This window comes from Amblyraja radiata, chromosome 8 (genome assembly GCF_010909765.2).
Source record: "Amblyraja radiata isolate CabotCenter1 chromosome 8, sAmbRad1.1.pri, whole genome shotgun sequence".
In the NCBI taxonomy this organism is placed as follows: domain Eukaryota; kingdom Metazoa; phylum Chordata; class Chondrichthyes; order Rajiformes; family Rajidae; genus Amblyraja; species Amblyraja radiata.
In genome coordinates, this window is record NC_045963.1 from 42511623 (window position 1) to 42527902 (window position 16280).

The 16280-nt window shown below is 45.2% G+C and overlaps 1 protein-coding gene across 11 annotated transcripts in view; it reads left to right on the top strand.

Moving 5' to 3' along the window:
- Positions 1-16280, top strand: part of afdn (afadin, adherens junction formation factor) — a 207932-nt gene that overhangs the window by 71155 nt on the left and 120497 nt on the right. For all 11 annotated transcript variants that reach the window (XM_033025695.1, XM_033025702.1, XM_033025694.1 and 8 more), the window contains exon 2: positions 12810-13005. In XM_033025695.1, the coding sequence (XP_032881586.1) occupies positions 12831-13005 (175 nt within the window). In that variant the 5' untranslated portion in view covers positions 12810-12830. The remainder of the gene's footprint in view (positions 1-12809; positions 13006-16280) is intronic.

A 16280-nucleotide genomic window follows, 5' to 3' on the forward strand; every position in this document is an offset into this window, starting at 1 on the left:
ACACCCCAAACCGTTCTAAAATATTCATAATCACGGGGAGAGAGCTGACTGGATTCGAGATGTACAGGAGCAGGTCATCCGCATACAATGAGACTTTATGAATTGTGTCAAACCGTGTGATACCTTTAAAGCCCTTCTCTGAGCGTAACCAAACCGCCAAGGGTTCTATCGCGACAGCAAACAGAAGTGGTGATAACGGGCAACCCTGCCTGGTACCTCTCCGAAGGGGGAAGTGGGGCGACAGTGTGTCGTTTGTTTGTACTGAGGCCACCGGGGACGAGTATATTAGACTGACCCAATAAATGAAACTATTGCCGAGGCCAAACCTGTGCATCGCCTCGTATAGGTACTTCCACTCGACCCTGTCGAAAGCTTTTTCGGCGTCGAGGGAGACCACTATCTCCGGGGTCTCACTACTTGGTGAATGGATGATGTTAAGGAGACGCCTAGTATTGTGGGAGGACTGTCGGCCTGGCATAAACCCTGTTTGATCTAATGAGATAATAAAGGGCATCACTTGTTGAAGACGGAGCGCAAGAACTTTAGAGAGGATTTTGAGGTCCACATTCAAGAGTGAAATTGGTCTATAGCTACTACAAAGCAGAGGATCTTTCTCCTTTTTAAGAATTAGGGAGATAGTAGCCAACGACAAGGTGGGCGGTAGGCGACGATGTAAAAAAGCCTCATTGTACATATCTCTCAGGACTGGTGCGAGGAGAGCCGAGAAAGCTTTGTAATATTCTACAGTGAAGCCGTCAGGGCTGGGTGACTTTCCGCTTTGCAGCGATGTGATGGCTGCTTGGACCTCAGTGACAGTTATGGGACCACCCAAGACTCTCGTGGCTTCATCGTCAATTCGGGGAAACGTCATACTACGGAACATATCATCTGCAGTGGGAGGACAATCGGAAGCGTATAGCTCAGCGTAAAATTTAGCAAAAGCTTCATTAATTCTAAGAGGATCGGTATGAATCTCCCCTAAGCTGGATCTAATGGCTGGAATTAGCCGTGAAGTCGCCTCGGTTCTGGCCTGATGGGCCAAAAGCTTCCCAGCTTTATCCCCAGATTCCAAAAAGTTTTGCCTAGATTTAAGCAGTCGTAACTTGGCTTTATTGGTAGACATGAGGTCAAAGTCTATTTGTAACCTAAGGCGTTCTTTATAAAAATTAGGGTCTGGGTCAGATGCGTATTTATCATCAATGTCCTTTATTTTTCGTAACAGGTCTGCCATTTGGGACGTCTCGGCTCTTTTCAGGTTGGAGACAAAAGAGATAAGTTGGCCCCTAATATAAGCTTTTGAAGCTTCCCAGAGTATACCTCTTGCTATGTCCGGCGAGTCATTCAGCTCAAAATATAAAATGATTTGAGAGTGCAGGAATTGCTTGTAATGAGCCTCTGCTAGTAATGAGGAGTTGAACCTCCACTGTTTAAAGGGGTTAGTTCGTTTACGAAAGTGAAGATCGAGGGAAGTCGCAGCGTGATCTGATATCACGATACTATGATACTCGCTGGATTTAATTTTGGAGAGCAGTCTGTTATCTAAGAGGAAGAAGTCTATGAAGGTGTGCTCTCAGTATGGCCTTGATTATGACATTAAGTACAACGCTAAGAAAAGCCGCATAATGATAGTTAGGAGCGCTGAGGACAGGGAATCAACTTTTCCGACCTTTTATTTGTCAGACGGTCCTCTTGCTGTGTGTGAGGAAATTAAATACTTAGGTCATGTCATATCCGATGACTGGACGGATGACAAAGACCTTTACCGACAGCGCTGTAAAATTTATCTTCAAGCGAACATGCTTATAAGGAAGTTTTATATGTGCTCTGACTCTGTGAAGTGTTCATGTTCAGAACCTACATCACACCGTTGTATACAGCCCAATTGTGGTCGAAGTATAAGAAAAAGAGTATGCAAAGACTCAAGGTAGCATACAATGATGCAATGAGGATGCTGCTTTGTGTCCCTAGGTGGCATAGTGCCAGTCAATTGTTCGTGTCCACTAGAGTGCCAACCTGTGAGGCACTCTTAAGACAGCTGATGTTTAGTTTTATGTGTCGTCTGGACAAGTCAGAGAACCATATGATTGAAGCCCTAGTCAGCCCTCTGAAAAGCTGCTATAGATTCACTTCTAGGCTAAGGCTGCATTGGTGCAATAGCTTGTATATTTTATAGGCTAATATGCAATTTTTTAAATGTATTTTTGTATCTTCTTTTTTTCTGTTTGATGTGTTATATGGACCTGTGTCTGTAATAAAGCTTTAATAATAATAATAATAATAATATGCTGGTATAGGTACGGTGCACATGGGAAAAAATGAAAATAATTTAGTCGTGGGAAATGTATGTCTCCATGGGTCAGTGAACCCAAGTTGTTTGGTAAAAGCATGCAAAGTCCTACCTGATTTAGTTAAAGTGGAGGCTTTGTTCGAAGATCTGTCCAGTATAGAGTCTTGGACCAGATTCCACCCACAATGATGTGGTAATTTTCAATGTTTGGGAGAGATGTAAAAAATCTGGTTACAAATGAGCTATCATCCTAGTTGGGACCGTAAATACTGGCCAATATGACAGATGTGTCTTGCAGTTTGTCAGAGACCATGACAAAGCGGCCAGCAGGGTCTTCCACCGTTTTCTGTGGTTCGAACATAACGTTTTTACGAATCAGGATAGCAGTACCCCTAGCCCTATAATTAAATTTTGAATGAAATAAGTGGCTAATCCAGCCTCTCTTAAGCCGTGTTACCTCTCTGTTGCGAAGGTGTGTCTCTTGAATAAAAAATATATCGCCCTTAAGGTATTGCAAGTGGGCCAAGATCTTATCAGTCTTAGTAGGACCCCCCACTCCCCTCACGTTCCACGAGACAAATCTAAGAGTGTCGTTTGTGTTGGCCATATTTAGCTATATCCAAACGAGTGGGCAGAGCGCTGTAATACTGCAGATTGAAATGGAAGAGCGCATCGAAGCCAGCTGCTGAGAGTGGGGGTGTGGGTGGTAAAAGGGGAAAAGAAAAAATAAATAAATAAATAAATAAAAAAGATACATACATACGTATACACACAACAAACGGCCGTGACACATATCACTTAACCATCTTTCAAACCTGAGTCCCCGGACCTGAGGTCCCCAATGTCCCAACCGAACCTTGAGTGCCCATTGCACCAAGGTACGTTGTCCTCGCATCCGCATGGAGTAGTCCGATCTTAACTCCCAATATTTCCACATCCATAAGCAGCAAAGTCGCTCAATATCAGTAAAGTAACATAAAATGAAATAACTATAATAATGATAACAATGATAATAATAATTTGAGAAATAGACAATAGAAAATAGAAATAGAAATAGAAACAAAGTGAAGTAAACCTAAATGAATAGATACAAAGTTAAAATAATAGCCTTGGTAGTTGTACTACCAATGACATTGCTAACACTAATGGTAATAATAGTAGTGATGATAGTAATAATACAACAAGACAAATTAACAAAATTAACAAAATAGTGATACTAAATAAGTAAGCCAACGTATAAGTGAAACAGGAATAGCTTCCTTTGGTATAACATAGTATAACTTAAAGTTGGTAAGGTATAAAGAAAGAGTTAGCATTAGAGAGATTAACAAGTTGCAAACTGGATTCTTGGATTAAGGCGCAGGGCAGAAGAACATCAATTAAGTTTTGTTAAACAAAAAGGAACTGCAGATGCTGGAATATCGAAGGTACACAAAATTGCTGGGGAAATTCAGCGGGTGCAGCAGCATCTATGGAGCGAAGGAAATAGGCGACGATTCGGGCCGAAACGTCGCCTATTTCCTTCGCTCCATAGATGCTGCTGCACCCGCTGAGTTTCCCCAGCAATTTTGTGTGCCTACGTTGTAAGAGCTAATTGGTGTAACGCAGCCTTGACTATAATGAGTTCTTATCAGCCCCAGACAGTCCGCTATGAAGACTAGTGTAAACAAACCATTCAAATGCTGGCCAGCTGCTAAAAGCAAGAAGGCAGAGATCAAATCACGAACCACAACGTGGGTCCCTTGAGCCCTATTTTATAGCATGTACAGGGGAAGAACCTTTCAAGTATGATTACACATAAACATTAAAAGGAAAAGTTGGTAAGACATAGTCATGAACGTGGTGATTTCTTACCGGCCTCATACGTTTCAAGACAGGGGTCTGGTATAACAGCAAGGCCGAGCGCTAGCAGTGGCTAATTGCTAAGGGCAGTCAAGCTAAAGTTAGCCCATAATGTAACCCATAATGTAACCGTAGATTAACTGGATCCCTGTGCCATTCGGATGTAAACGTACCGAGCAGAGTCAGTCATCTGTGGGTCCTGGTCTGCTTCGACGGTAAGATGAAATGAAATCCTGAGCGTCCTCGGGAGATGTTAACCGTCGCCTCTTTCCCTCCCCGGCAATGATGAACAGCTTGGCCGGATAATGAAGGGAGGGTTTGAGACCCAGGTTGTACAGCTCCTTCATGACGTCTCGATATGCAGAACGTTGTTCAACTATCTCGGGACAGTAATCTTCAAAAATGTGAATCGGTATATCTTTGTACTTCAGCTTACCCCTCTGTCTCCGAGCTTCACGCACCATCAACTCGCGGGTCTGGAATCTATGGAAGCAAACCACAACTGCTCTGGGTTTCCCACCAGGGCTTGGTTTGGCTGCTAAGGTGCGATGGGCTCGGTCTAGCTCCGGGGCTGATTCCAGTATGCGTTCGCCAAGTGTCTCGAGCAGGAGTTGAGAGAAAAAAGCTGTTGTTTGGGGGCCTTCGATGTTTTCGGGGAGGCCGACTATCCTTACGTTATTTCGGCGACTCCTGCCTTCCAGGTCGATAAGCTTAGACTTAAACTTGGCGTTCTCTTCGATGACCGTAGTTAGCATTGTCTCCATAGCTCGCATGTCTTGGCTGGTGGTATCGGCAAATGTCTCTAATGACGAAAGACGCTGTTGTTGATCTAGAATAGTGGTCTGGATATTGTCCAGCTTCATTTCCAGCTTGGTGAACGCTGCGTTAAATTCTGCCAGTAGCGATGCCTTGTGCTCTGTTAACAAGGCTGCTAGCTTAGCCATGATGGTGCTGGTCGTCGAGTCTTCAATATTTTGCTCCTCTTTCTTTCTTCTGCCTGCCATCTTTACGATGTGGAGGAGTGCTGTCGATGGTGTTAAATATTTATGGTAGTTTTAAAACTTAGGCTGAGCTGTAATAACAGTTGAAGGTTAACAGATTGGGAGTTTGGAAAAAGTGCGACTACTCCAGCTTGTTGCTCCGCCTCCTCTCCTAATTTAACTTAGCCAAAGCTAAATTACAGATTCTGTTATCTCTCAGCCTGGAATTGTCTCGAACTCAGCATCACAAAATCATATCAAATACAATTTCCTCCAGTGATATAATTGCCTCAAAGCAATAAACTAAGCTCCCACACCCAACGGTCTGTCCTCAGCAGAGGTCTTACCTTTGTCCCCCTCCGTCCCCATCTCAATGAGTTCCGCGCCCACCATGACTTGGAGCGCTTCTACCGTCGTCTCCGCCTCACATCGCACTTCCATGGGAATGAGTCCTCGCCCCCCAATGATGACCATTTTCCCCGTCTCCAACGCAACCCCTCCTCGTGGAACCCCTCTCGTAAAGTCCCGGCTCTGGAACTCTTTATCCAGAACTGCCGCCGCAACGTCAACCGCCTCCACTTCTCCACTCCCCTGTCTCACTCTAATCTTTCCCCCTCTGAACGCACTGCTATTGAATCACTCCGCAAAAACCCAGATTGGGTCATCAAACCAGCCGACAAGGGAGGTGCCGTGGTAGTCTTGCGCGTCGATCTCTACAAAGCTGAGGCCACGCGCCAACTCTCGGACACCTCCTCCTACTTACCCTTGGACCATGACCCCACTGACGAGCACCAGGCCACCATTTCTAGCACCATCACCGACTTCATCAATTCCCACGCCCTGCCCGACCAAGCTTCCAACCTCATCGTTCCCCAGCCCCGCACGGCCCGTTTTTACCTTCTCCCCAAAATCCACAAACCTGGCTCTCCCGGGAGACCCATTGTCTCTGCGTGTTCGTACCTTGACTCCATCTTATCCCCTTGGTCAAATCCCTTCCCACCTATGTTCTAGACACCTCAGACACTCTCCGCCGCCTCCACGCATTCCACTCTCTGGGCCCTCACCCCCTCATCTTCACCATGGATGTCCGGTCACTCTACACCTCCATCCCCCACCAGGATGGCCTCGGAGCCCTCCGGTTCTTCCTCGACCAGTGGAGCAACCTATACCCAGCCACTGACACTCTCCTCCGCTTAGCGGAGTTGGTCCTCACCCTCAACAACTTTACATTTGACTCCTCCCATTTCCTCCAAACACAAGGCGTAGCTATGGGCACACGCATGGGCCCCAGCTACGCCTGCCTCTTTGTCGGGTACGTTGAACAATCCTTGTTCAATACGTACCAGGGCCCCATCCCCGACCTCTATCTACGTTACATTGACGACTGCTTTGGGGCCACCTCCTGCACCTACACACAACTGACTGACTTCATCCACTTCACCACCAACTTCCATCCGGCACTCCAATACACCTGGACCATTTCCGACACTTCCCTACCATTCCTTCACCTCACCATCTCCATCGCAGGGGACAGACTCCTGACCGACATACATTACAAACCCACTGACTCACATGGCTATCTGGACTACACGTCTTCCCACCCTGCCCCCTGTAAAGACTCCATCCCCTACTCCCAATTCCTCCGCCTACGCCGCATCTGTTCCCAGGATGAGACATTCCATACCAGGGCATCGGAAATGTCCTCGTTCTTCAGGGAACGGGGATTCCCCTCCGCCACCATAGATGAAGCTCACACCAGGGTCTCATCCATACCCCGTAACACTGCTCTCTCTCCCCATCCCCGCACTCGCAACAAGGGCAGAGTCCCTCTGGTCCTCACCTTTCACCCCACCAGCCGGCAAATACAACACATAATCCTCCGCCATTTCCGCCACCTCCAACGTGACCCCACCACTCGCTACATCTTCCCATCTCCCCCCATGTCTGCCTTCCGCAAAGACCGCTCCCTCCGCAACTCCCTCGTCAATTCTTCCCTTCCCTCCCGCACCACCCCCTCCCCAGGCACTTTCCGTTGCAACCGCAAGAAATGCAACACCTGTCCCTTCACCTCCCCCCTCGACTCCATTCAAGGACCCAAGCAGTCGTTCCAGGTGCGACAAAGGTTCACCTGTATCTCCTCCAACCTCATCTACTGCTTCCGCTGCTCTAGATGTCAGCTGATTTACATCGGGGAGACTAAGCGGAGGTTGGGCGATCGTTTCGCCGAACACCTCCGCTCAGTCCGCAGTAACCAACCTGACCTCCCGGTGGCTCAGCACTTCAACTCCCCCTCCCATTCCCAATCCGACCTCTCTGTCCTGGGTCTCCTCCATTGCCAGAGTGAGCAACAGCGGAAATTGGAGGAACAGCACCTCATATTCCGCCTGGGGACCTTGCGTCCGGATGGCATTAACATTGAATTCTCCCAATTTTGCTAGCCCTTGCTGTCTCCTCCCCTTCCTTAACCCTCTAGCTGTCTCCTCCCACCCTCCCATCCGCCCGCCCTCGGGCTCCTCCTCCTCCCCTTTTTCCTTCCTTCTCCCCCCCACCCCCCATCAGTCTGAAGAAAAGTTTCGGCCCGAAACGTCGCCTATTTCCTTCGCTCCATAGATGCTGCTGCACCCGCTGAGTTTCTCCAGCAATTTTGTGTACCTTCGATCTTCCAGCATCTGCAGTTCCTTCTTGAACAATAAACTAAGCTATGCAGGTTCAGATTAGCGTTTCTATGTTTTGATTCATCTGTTCGCTGTATGTGTCTCTTTGCACTTTATTTCTCTAGGACACATGTGTTTCTGAAAACCTTAAGCTTTTCTTTTGCAAATTACCTAGCATATAAAAGTCATAAAAGTCACTATCTGAGCGGTCCTATTATATAATATTTCCTCATATTTGGATCTTGGGGCTAATGGAATCAAGGGATATGAGGAAAAAGCAGGAACAGGGTACTGATTTTGGATGATCAACCATGATCATATTGAATGGTGGTGCTGGCTTGAAGGGCCGAATGCCCTACTCCTGCACCTATTTTCTATGTTTCTATATTTCCAGTTGGGGAACACTCAGATTGTCTTCTTTGGTGGGCACTCCTCTACGCACTTACTGATGAAGTCTTGCTTCAGTGGACTCATTCGGGTTGGCTGCAGAATCCGTCAATATGCATCAATCCACTGATGCAAAACAGTTGCGTAGGATGTCATCCGTGTCCGCCGACCAGCATTGAACTGCTTTCTGTACTGGATCTTCCTGCTTCAGTTTTTGTTTATTGGCAGGGAGTAAAAGCACAGCTAGGCGATCAGATTTCCCGGAATGTGGCCGAGGAATGGAGCCGAAGGCATTTACCCACTTTCTCAGTGATTACCAATATAAAGTACTCATTTACCATCTCCCCAACTTTTCTGGCTCAACCCAAGTTCTTTACCTAAAGCCCTCTTTCCTCCACCAGCCTCTGAGCTCCACCAAATGTAGAATCTTTTTTATTTTGCTAATGAGTAATCCTAAGATTGCAACCCTAGAGGACCATGTTTTTAAATGTTGAATCTAACTCCTTAAATTCTCTTTGGAGGATAGAAACATAGAAAATAGGTGCAGGAGGAAACTATTTGGCCCTTCGAGCCTTCGAGCTTGCACTGCCATTCATTGTGACCATGGCTGATCATCTACAATCAGTAACACGTGCCTGCCTTGATGTTGAGCTGCCTGCCCCATATCCCTTGATTCCGCTAGCCCCTAGAGCTCTATCTCCCCTGTCGTTGGTACCAGTGTGAACCATGACATTTGGCTGCTGCTTATTGCGTATGGCGTGCACAGCCTGAAGTTGGAAGACAAGTTGTTCTGTTTGATCTTCTGTTTGATTTGGATGCTCACCTTTCCTTTCAAAACGTTATGTGCCTGCCCTGAGTTCATTGTTGAGTCCCTTACAGTCACATTGATGCTGTGGCCAAGAAATCACACCAATACCTCTAATTCCTCAGTAGACGAAGGAAATTTAACATATCTCAAATGATCCATAGCAATTTCTATAGATGCACCATAGAAAACATCATTGCTTAGTTTGGCAACTGCTCTGCCCAAGGCTGCAAGAAATTGCAGATAGTTGTGAATGCAGTTCAGTACATCACACAAACTGCCTATTTCGCAACCCCCCACTCTCAATTAACTATCAACACTTCATGCTGCCTCGGGAAAGCAGCCAATGTGATCAAGGAGTACATACACTCTGGTCATTCCCTCTTCTCCCCCTCCTGTTGGATAAAAGATAGAAAAGCTTGAAAAAAAGTTCTCTGTAGCTGTAACAATATATTCTGCACTCTGTTTCATTTATTTTTGCACTACTTGTTGTATTTGTGTATGATTTTGATTGTAATCATGTGCCAATGGTTTTACCTGCATAGAACGCTAAACAGTCATTTACAGTAACCCGATACACATGACAATAATAAACCTTCCATCTTACCATCTGTAAAGTACAAATGGAATACTTTCCACTTAGGTCAGGGGTCGATAACCTTGTTCTGCATAGGGACCGGGACGCATGTCTGTGAGCGGATGGCGGGCCACATCTATCACGTGTACACATGGATCCCGCCCCTATCCCGCCAAGCATCAAATCACGTGTTCACAGAAGGTAGACAAAAATGGTGGAGAAACTCAGCTGGTGAGGCAGCCTCGTGCAATCCTTGCATATCTCACCCGCTGAGTTTCTCCTGCAATTTTTCCAGCATCTGCAGTTCTTTCTTAAACGTGTTCACAGAAGGTGCGTGGCCGTGCCGGCGGCTTTGCGCAGGATGCGGTACAGCCAGAGCTCGGCCGCACTCGGCCAAGCTCGGGGGGCTGGATGATTGCAGGGGGAAAAAAATCCACCTGCGGGCCGGATGATTTCGGGTTACGGGCTGCATTTAGCCCGGGGGCCCACGGTTGCCGACCCCTGACTTACATGAACGTACCTCCAGTAGCACTTGGGAAACAAAGCATTATTCAGAACACAATATCCAATCCCCCCCAAATAGTCATTTGGCTGCAATGTGCACCATTCATAAAATGGACTACAGTTACTTACCTTGTCTACTCTGACAGCACCTCTCAAACCAACAACTTGTACCATTAAGATGGATAAGTGCTTTGAAGTGCATGGGTTTTCCATCAAGTTGCATGCAATATTTACTTAAAAGTAGATTGTTATTCCTTAATTGTCAGAATAGTTGAACTCCCTTTCCAACAATATTTTGGGAGATCAGTCAAGACTGTGATGGTTCAAGGTGGTGGATCACCAGCACCTTTTTAAAGAGAGCTATACATGCTTAACCATGCCAGCAATGCTTACATCATGGAAAATTAGAAATAATACCTCTTTCATCCTCTTCCCCTCGTCATAATATTTGTGTCATTCACAGTTTTTTAAAACTCGATGAGTACAAATGTGTATCAGTTGAGTCACAAGTAGACCTATTTAGATTGGTTGCAAAAGGCTGTTTTGGGAGGGGGATGAGAGGGCAGCTCTACATGGGACCAGTGCATTTCCTCTACACCAGAATAATCAGTAAAGCAACTAGGAATGTAACTTGGCATTTTGACGAATGTCTTTGATCATGCCATTTAAAAAAAAAAGAGACGACATGGGACCAGTGCATTTCCTCTACACCAGAATAATCAGTAAAGCAACTAGGAATGTAACTTGGCATTTTGACGAATGTCTTTGATCACGCCATTTAAAAAAAAAAGAGACAGTGCTGGAGTAATTCAGTGGGTCAGGCAGCATCTCTGGAGGACATGGATAGGTGACGTTTCGGGCCAAGACCTTTCTTCAGACCACGCCATAATTGGCATCAGCACATTGCAAGGATGTCTTCATGGTGAAGTTTTTTATATTTAGAACTTCAAATCCAGATTGTTAATGGGCAGTAATGGAACATAATGTCAAGAAACCGGTCTACAATCGGCTTAATCTGATTGAAATGAAGGAATGCAAAGCTCTTGCACAAAATAGTCAAGTCAAGAGAGTTTATTGTCACATGTCCCAGATAGGACAATGAAATTCGTGCATTTGCTGCAACACAACAGGATATTGTAGTCATAAATACAGATCAGATCCGTGTGTCCATATACCCCAAAAAATATATATACACACACATCAGTAAACAGATAAAGTGCAATAGTTTGTTATAGTTCATAGCTTGTTTGAAGTTGTGTTTAGTAATCTGAAGCTGTTCCTGAATCTGGATGTTGCAGATTTCAGGCTCCTGTACCTTCTACCTGAGTGTGTAGCCAGGATGGTGTGGGTCCTTGATGATGCTGGCAGCCTTTTTGAGGCAGCGACTGCGATAGATCCCCTCGATGGTAGGGAGATCAGAACCGATGATGGACTGGGCAATGGTTACGACTTTTTGCAGCCTTTTCTGCTCCTGGACGCTTAGGTTGCCGTACCAAGCCATGATGCAACCGGTCAGCATGCTCTCTAATGTGCACCTGTAGAAGTTCGAGAGAGTCCTCCTTGACATACCGACTCTCCATAATCTTCACAGGAAGTAGAGGCGCTGATGTGCTTTCTTTATGATTGCATCAGTGTTCTGGAACCAGGAGAGAGCTTCGGAAATATGAACGCCCAGGAATTTGATGTTCTTGACCCTTTCCACCATCGACTCATTGATATAAACGGGACTGTGGGACCCCATCCTACCCCTTCCGAAGTCCACAATCAGTTCCTTGGTTTTGCTGGTGTTGAGAGCCAGGTTATTGTGCTGGCACCATTTGGTCAACTGGTCGATTCTGACTCATCCCCATCAGTGATATGTTCCACGACAGTGTTGTCGTCGGCGAACTTGATGATGGATCTGGCTACGCAGTCATGAGTTTAGAGTGAGTACAGTAAGGGGCTGAGCACGCAGCCTTGAGGTGCTCCAGTGCTAATTGTTATCGAGGATGACACATTTCCACCAATACGGACAGACTGGTCTATGAATGAGGAAGTCGAGGATCCAATTGCAGAGTGATGCGCAGAGACCCAGGTCTGAGAGCTTGGTAACCAGCTTGGAGGGGATGATAGTATTAAATGCCGAGCTGTAGTCAATGAATAACAGCCTGACATATGAGTTTCTGTTGTCCAAGTGGTCCAGAGCAGAGTGGAGAGCCAGTGAGATCGCATCCACCGTTGATCTGTTGTGGCGGTAAGCGAACTGCAGTGGGTCCAGATTTTTATCGAGGTATGAGTTGATTTGCACAATGATCAGCCTCTCAAAGCACTTCATCACCACTGGTCAATAGTCATTGAGGCATGTCATCTTGCTCTTCTTGGGCCCCAGTATTATTGATGCCCTTTTAAAGCAGGTGGGAACCTCAGACCTCAGAAGTGAGAGGTTGAAAATGTCTAAAAACTCCAGCCAGTTGGTCCGCACAGGTTTTCAAAACACGCCCGGGTATACCATCAGGTCCAGGCGCTTTCCGAGGCTTCGCCCCTCTAAAGGATCTTCTGACGTCGGCCTCTGTGACTGTGACCGTAATGACATCACGGCGAATGGGGGCTCGGGAAGGCACATCAGTATTCTCCCTATCAAAGCGTGCGTAAAACGTATTGAGCTCGTCAGGGAGTGATGCTTCACTGACATTTGAGCTGCCTCCTGATTTCGCCGTGATAGGTATTTCTTTTCTAATATGTTCAGATTTGGGTGTAATTTGTTTTTAATCGTTTTTGATTTTTATTTTCCTAGGATTTGGAGTTCCATGGCGTGATGAGATTTTATTTTCAAGACAAAGTAGCAGGCAACTTTGCAACAAAATGCATCAGAGTGTCCAGCACCGCCACAACGCAAGATGTCATAGAGACACTTGCAGAGAAATTCCGACCAGACATGCGGATGTTGTCCTCGCCTAGATATTCACTTTATGAAGTACACGTCAGTGGTGGTAAGCTTCTCAAGATCATTATCTTTTTTTCTAGATGTGCAAACTCTTGAAATTGTATTTTCAGACGTCAGTTATGTCGTAATTGTGGATTTATTACTGATTTGTGCGGATATTTACTACTGTTTGCACTTTGTCCAAAAAAATTAGTTTTTGAAGATGCAGTTACATTGTAAAATATGATCGCTGGTGCTCTTTTTCATCGCCATTCAACCCTTCTATTATGCATCTGAAACTGATGTTGAGCAGATTTCTGAGTTTCTGGCCCTGGATTTGTCTCTGACAGTGAACTCGGTAACATGCCTCTTATTTTAAGGGTGTACTTGCTAAGTCGAACCTGTAAAATTTACATTGTCGAATAATGTTGATTTTTAACATTTTATTTTTGCAATCTGGGTGTTGTTGATAAGACCAACATTTCATTGTCTATTTCCTAATTGATTTTGAAAAGGAGATGGTGAACTACCTTCTTGAACAGCTTGTGGTGAAAGTGCTCCTTTTGGATTATGGGTAGGAAATTCCAGTGTGTCGACACAGGAATGATCAAAGACTGATGTTCAGTTTCCAAAGAAACATAGTGAGTGACTTTGAAAGGAAGTCACAGGTTGTGATGCTGTTCCCGAGCATCTACTGTCCTGTCTTCCATGGCAGGGACAATGGGTTTGAACAGTGTTGGAGTAGTCTGGACACCAGTGAATTTTGTAGATGGTACACACTCCTGCCTCTATACCCGAGTGGTAGAGGGAATGAATGGTTATAGTGATTTATGGGGTGCGAATCAATTGGGTGTCTTTGCCCTGGATGGTGTTGAGCTGCTTGAGAGTTGGTGGAGGGTCTTCTTTTATGTTCTTGACTTGTTCCTACCTGATGGAGCAAAGGTTGTGAAGTGTCATGAGGCGAGTCTTTTGCTGCAAGATGCCAGATACCAGTTTGAACTACTTTTGTAACCCTGGCATTCAGCTGTTTGATTCACAATTTGTTTAGAGACTGCCATGAGATCTGGAGCCACATGGTCCTGGCAAAACACGATCTTACTACAAATTATTAGGTTATTGGTGTGTAAGTGCTACTTCATTGGACTGCCCACTACAGCTTCTATCACTTTGATGATTGAAAGTTGACTGGTTTAAATGGAATACGATAGAAAAGAGTCTTTTTAAAAAAAAAATTAGGTCGGCCTCTGAATTATTTGATGCACAACATGTCTGCTTATCCTCCAGTTGTTAGCATGTAGACATCTCAACTACTGTGTAGGAAAGAACTGCAGATGCTGGTTTAAATCGAAGGTAGGCACAAAATGTTGGAGTAACTCAGCGGGGACAGGCAGCATCTCTGGAGAGAAGGAATGGGTGACATTTTTGGTCGAGACCATTCTTCAGACTCAGTCTTCATGAACAGCTGAAATTCATTAGGCAAATAAATTAATGCTGTTATGCTCCACCCATTCCTTCTCACCATTGTCTCCCCAGGCCCGCAACCTTGGCGTGATCTTTGATTCCACCCTCTCCCTTGAGCCTCACATCCGCCATGTCATTAAAACCTCCTTCTTTCACCTCCGCAACATCGCCAAAATCAGACCCTCTCTCACACCCCCCCGCTGCTGAAAGACTCATCCATGCCTTCATCTCCTCCCGACTGGACTACTGCAACTCACTTCTCCTTGGCATCAGCTCCAGCTACATCAACCGACTCCAACTGGTCCAGAACGCAGCCGCCCGACTCATCACCCACACCAAATCCTGGCACCACATCACTCCAGTCCTCAAACAACTTCACTGGCTTCCCATCTCCCACCGGATCACCTACAAAATCCTGGTCCTCACCTACAAAGCCCTCCACCATCTGCCCCCCCCCCCCCCATATCTCACTGACCTCCTCTCCCCCTACCAACCCTCACGGTCCCTCAGATCCACATCAGCCGGTCTCCTCTCCATCCACAAATCCAACCTCCGCAGTTTTGGGGACAGAGCCTTCTCCAGGGCAGCTCCCAGGCTCTGGAACTCCCTCCCCCAACTGATCCGCAATTCTGAGTCCCTCACCATCTTCCAGTCCCGCCTCAAGACCCATCTCTTCACCTCTGCCTATCCTTAGCCCCACGTCCCCCTCCCTTTTCATCTGTGCTTGAATTGTTGCTCATTTTCTGTTTTGTTTTGTTTTTGTTTTTGTTTTTTGCCTTGCCTTGCCTTGTAAAGCGACTTTGAGTCCCTGAAAAGCGCTATATAAATTCAATTTATTATTATTATTATTAGTTTTATTAATGAAAGGAAATGGGGTATTTAGTTGAAATTTTATTATGGATAGTAGATAATTTAGGGAAGGTAACATTTTATTCAGGGAGTATTTTACACAATGATATTATTTTAGCTTGTAAACTCAAGTATTTCCTAAATCAGCTAATTATATGGATTGGCGGAAGTAAATTTTGAACATGTGTTCTCTTTTTCTTAGAACGTGGGTTTATTTGTAGCTTAATAAATTGGAGTGTAATATTTCGACCATGCCCAAGTTCTTGAGCTTCGGATAAACAAAATAGTTATTTTATTGGTCCATGGATTTTGGAGATTTCTTAGTTAATGGTGTTGCTACCAAAGTTAGTTGGCTTCTTAGTTGGCTTCTTAATTGGTTTCGCCTTGGATTGAATACATTTCCAATATAGTGGTTTTTACTGCAAAGCAGACATTGGACAATGCATTTTCTAGTGGCTATCTAATTATTGCAGTAAATTTCAGAAATATTTCAGAAATATTTTTAACAAATAGTCATTTAACATTATTTGGTACCTGAAATATCTGTTGCTAATAAATTGGAAATGTGTCACTTGTTCTTGGCAATTTATTATTGTATGGCTGTATGGCGACCACACATTTCAGTGTACCAATTGGTACATGTGACAAATAAATGTATCTTGTAAAGTGATGTAAACCTCGTTTTCACAGGAGTTATATGAGGAGTAACCTGTTTCCATTTTAAAGAGATTTCATGGTGAAATGAAATAAAAACAGAATGCTGCTAGTACTTGCTTTGTTGAGGAGCATCTGTAGAAGAAACAGTTATTTTTGAGAGTTGTTAACTTCATTTATGACTAAAAGCTCATTGATCTTCGGCACTTCACTCTGCCCTCTCCCACCTCGACAACAGAGACACTTACGTAAGAATGCTGTTCATCGATTACAGCTCAGCATTCAACACCATTATACCATCTAAACTGATCACCAAACTCGGTAACCTGGGCATCGACCCCTCCCTCTGCAACTGGATACTGGACTTTCTAACCAACA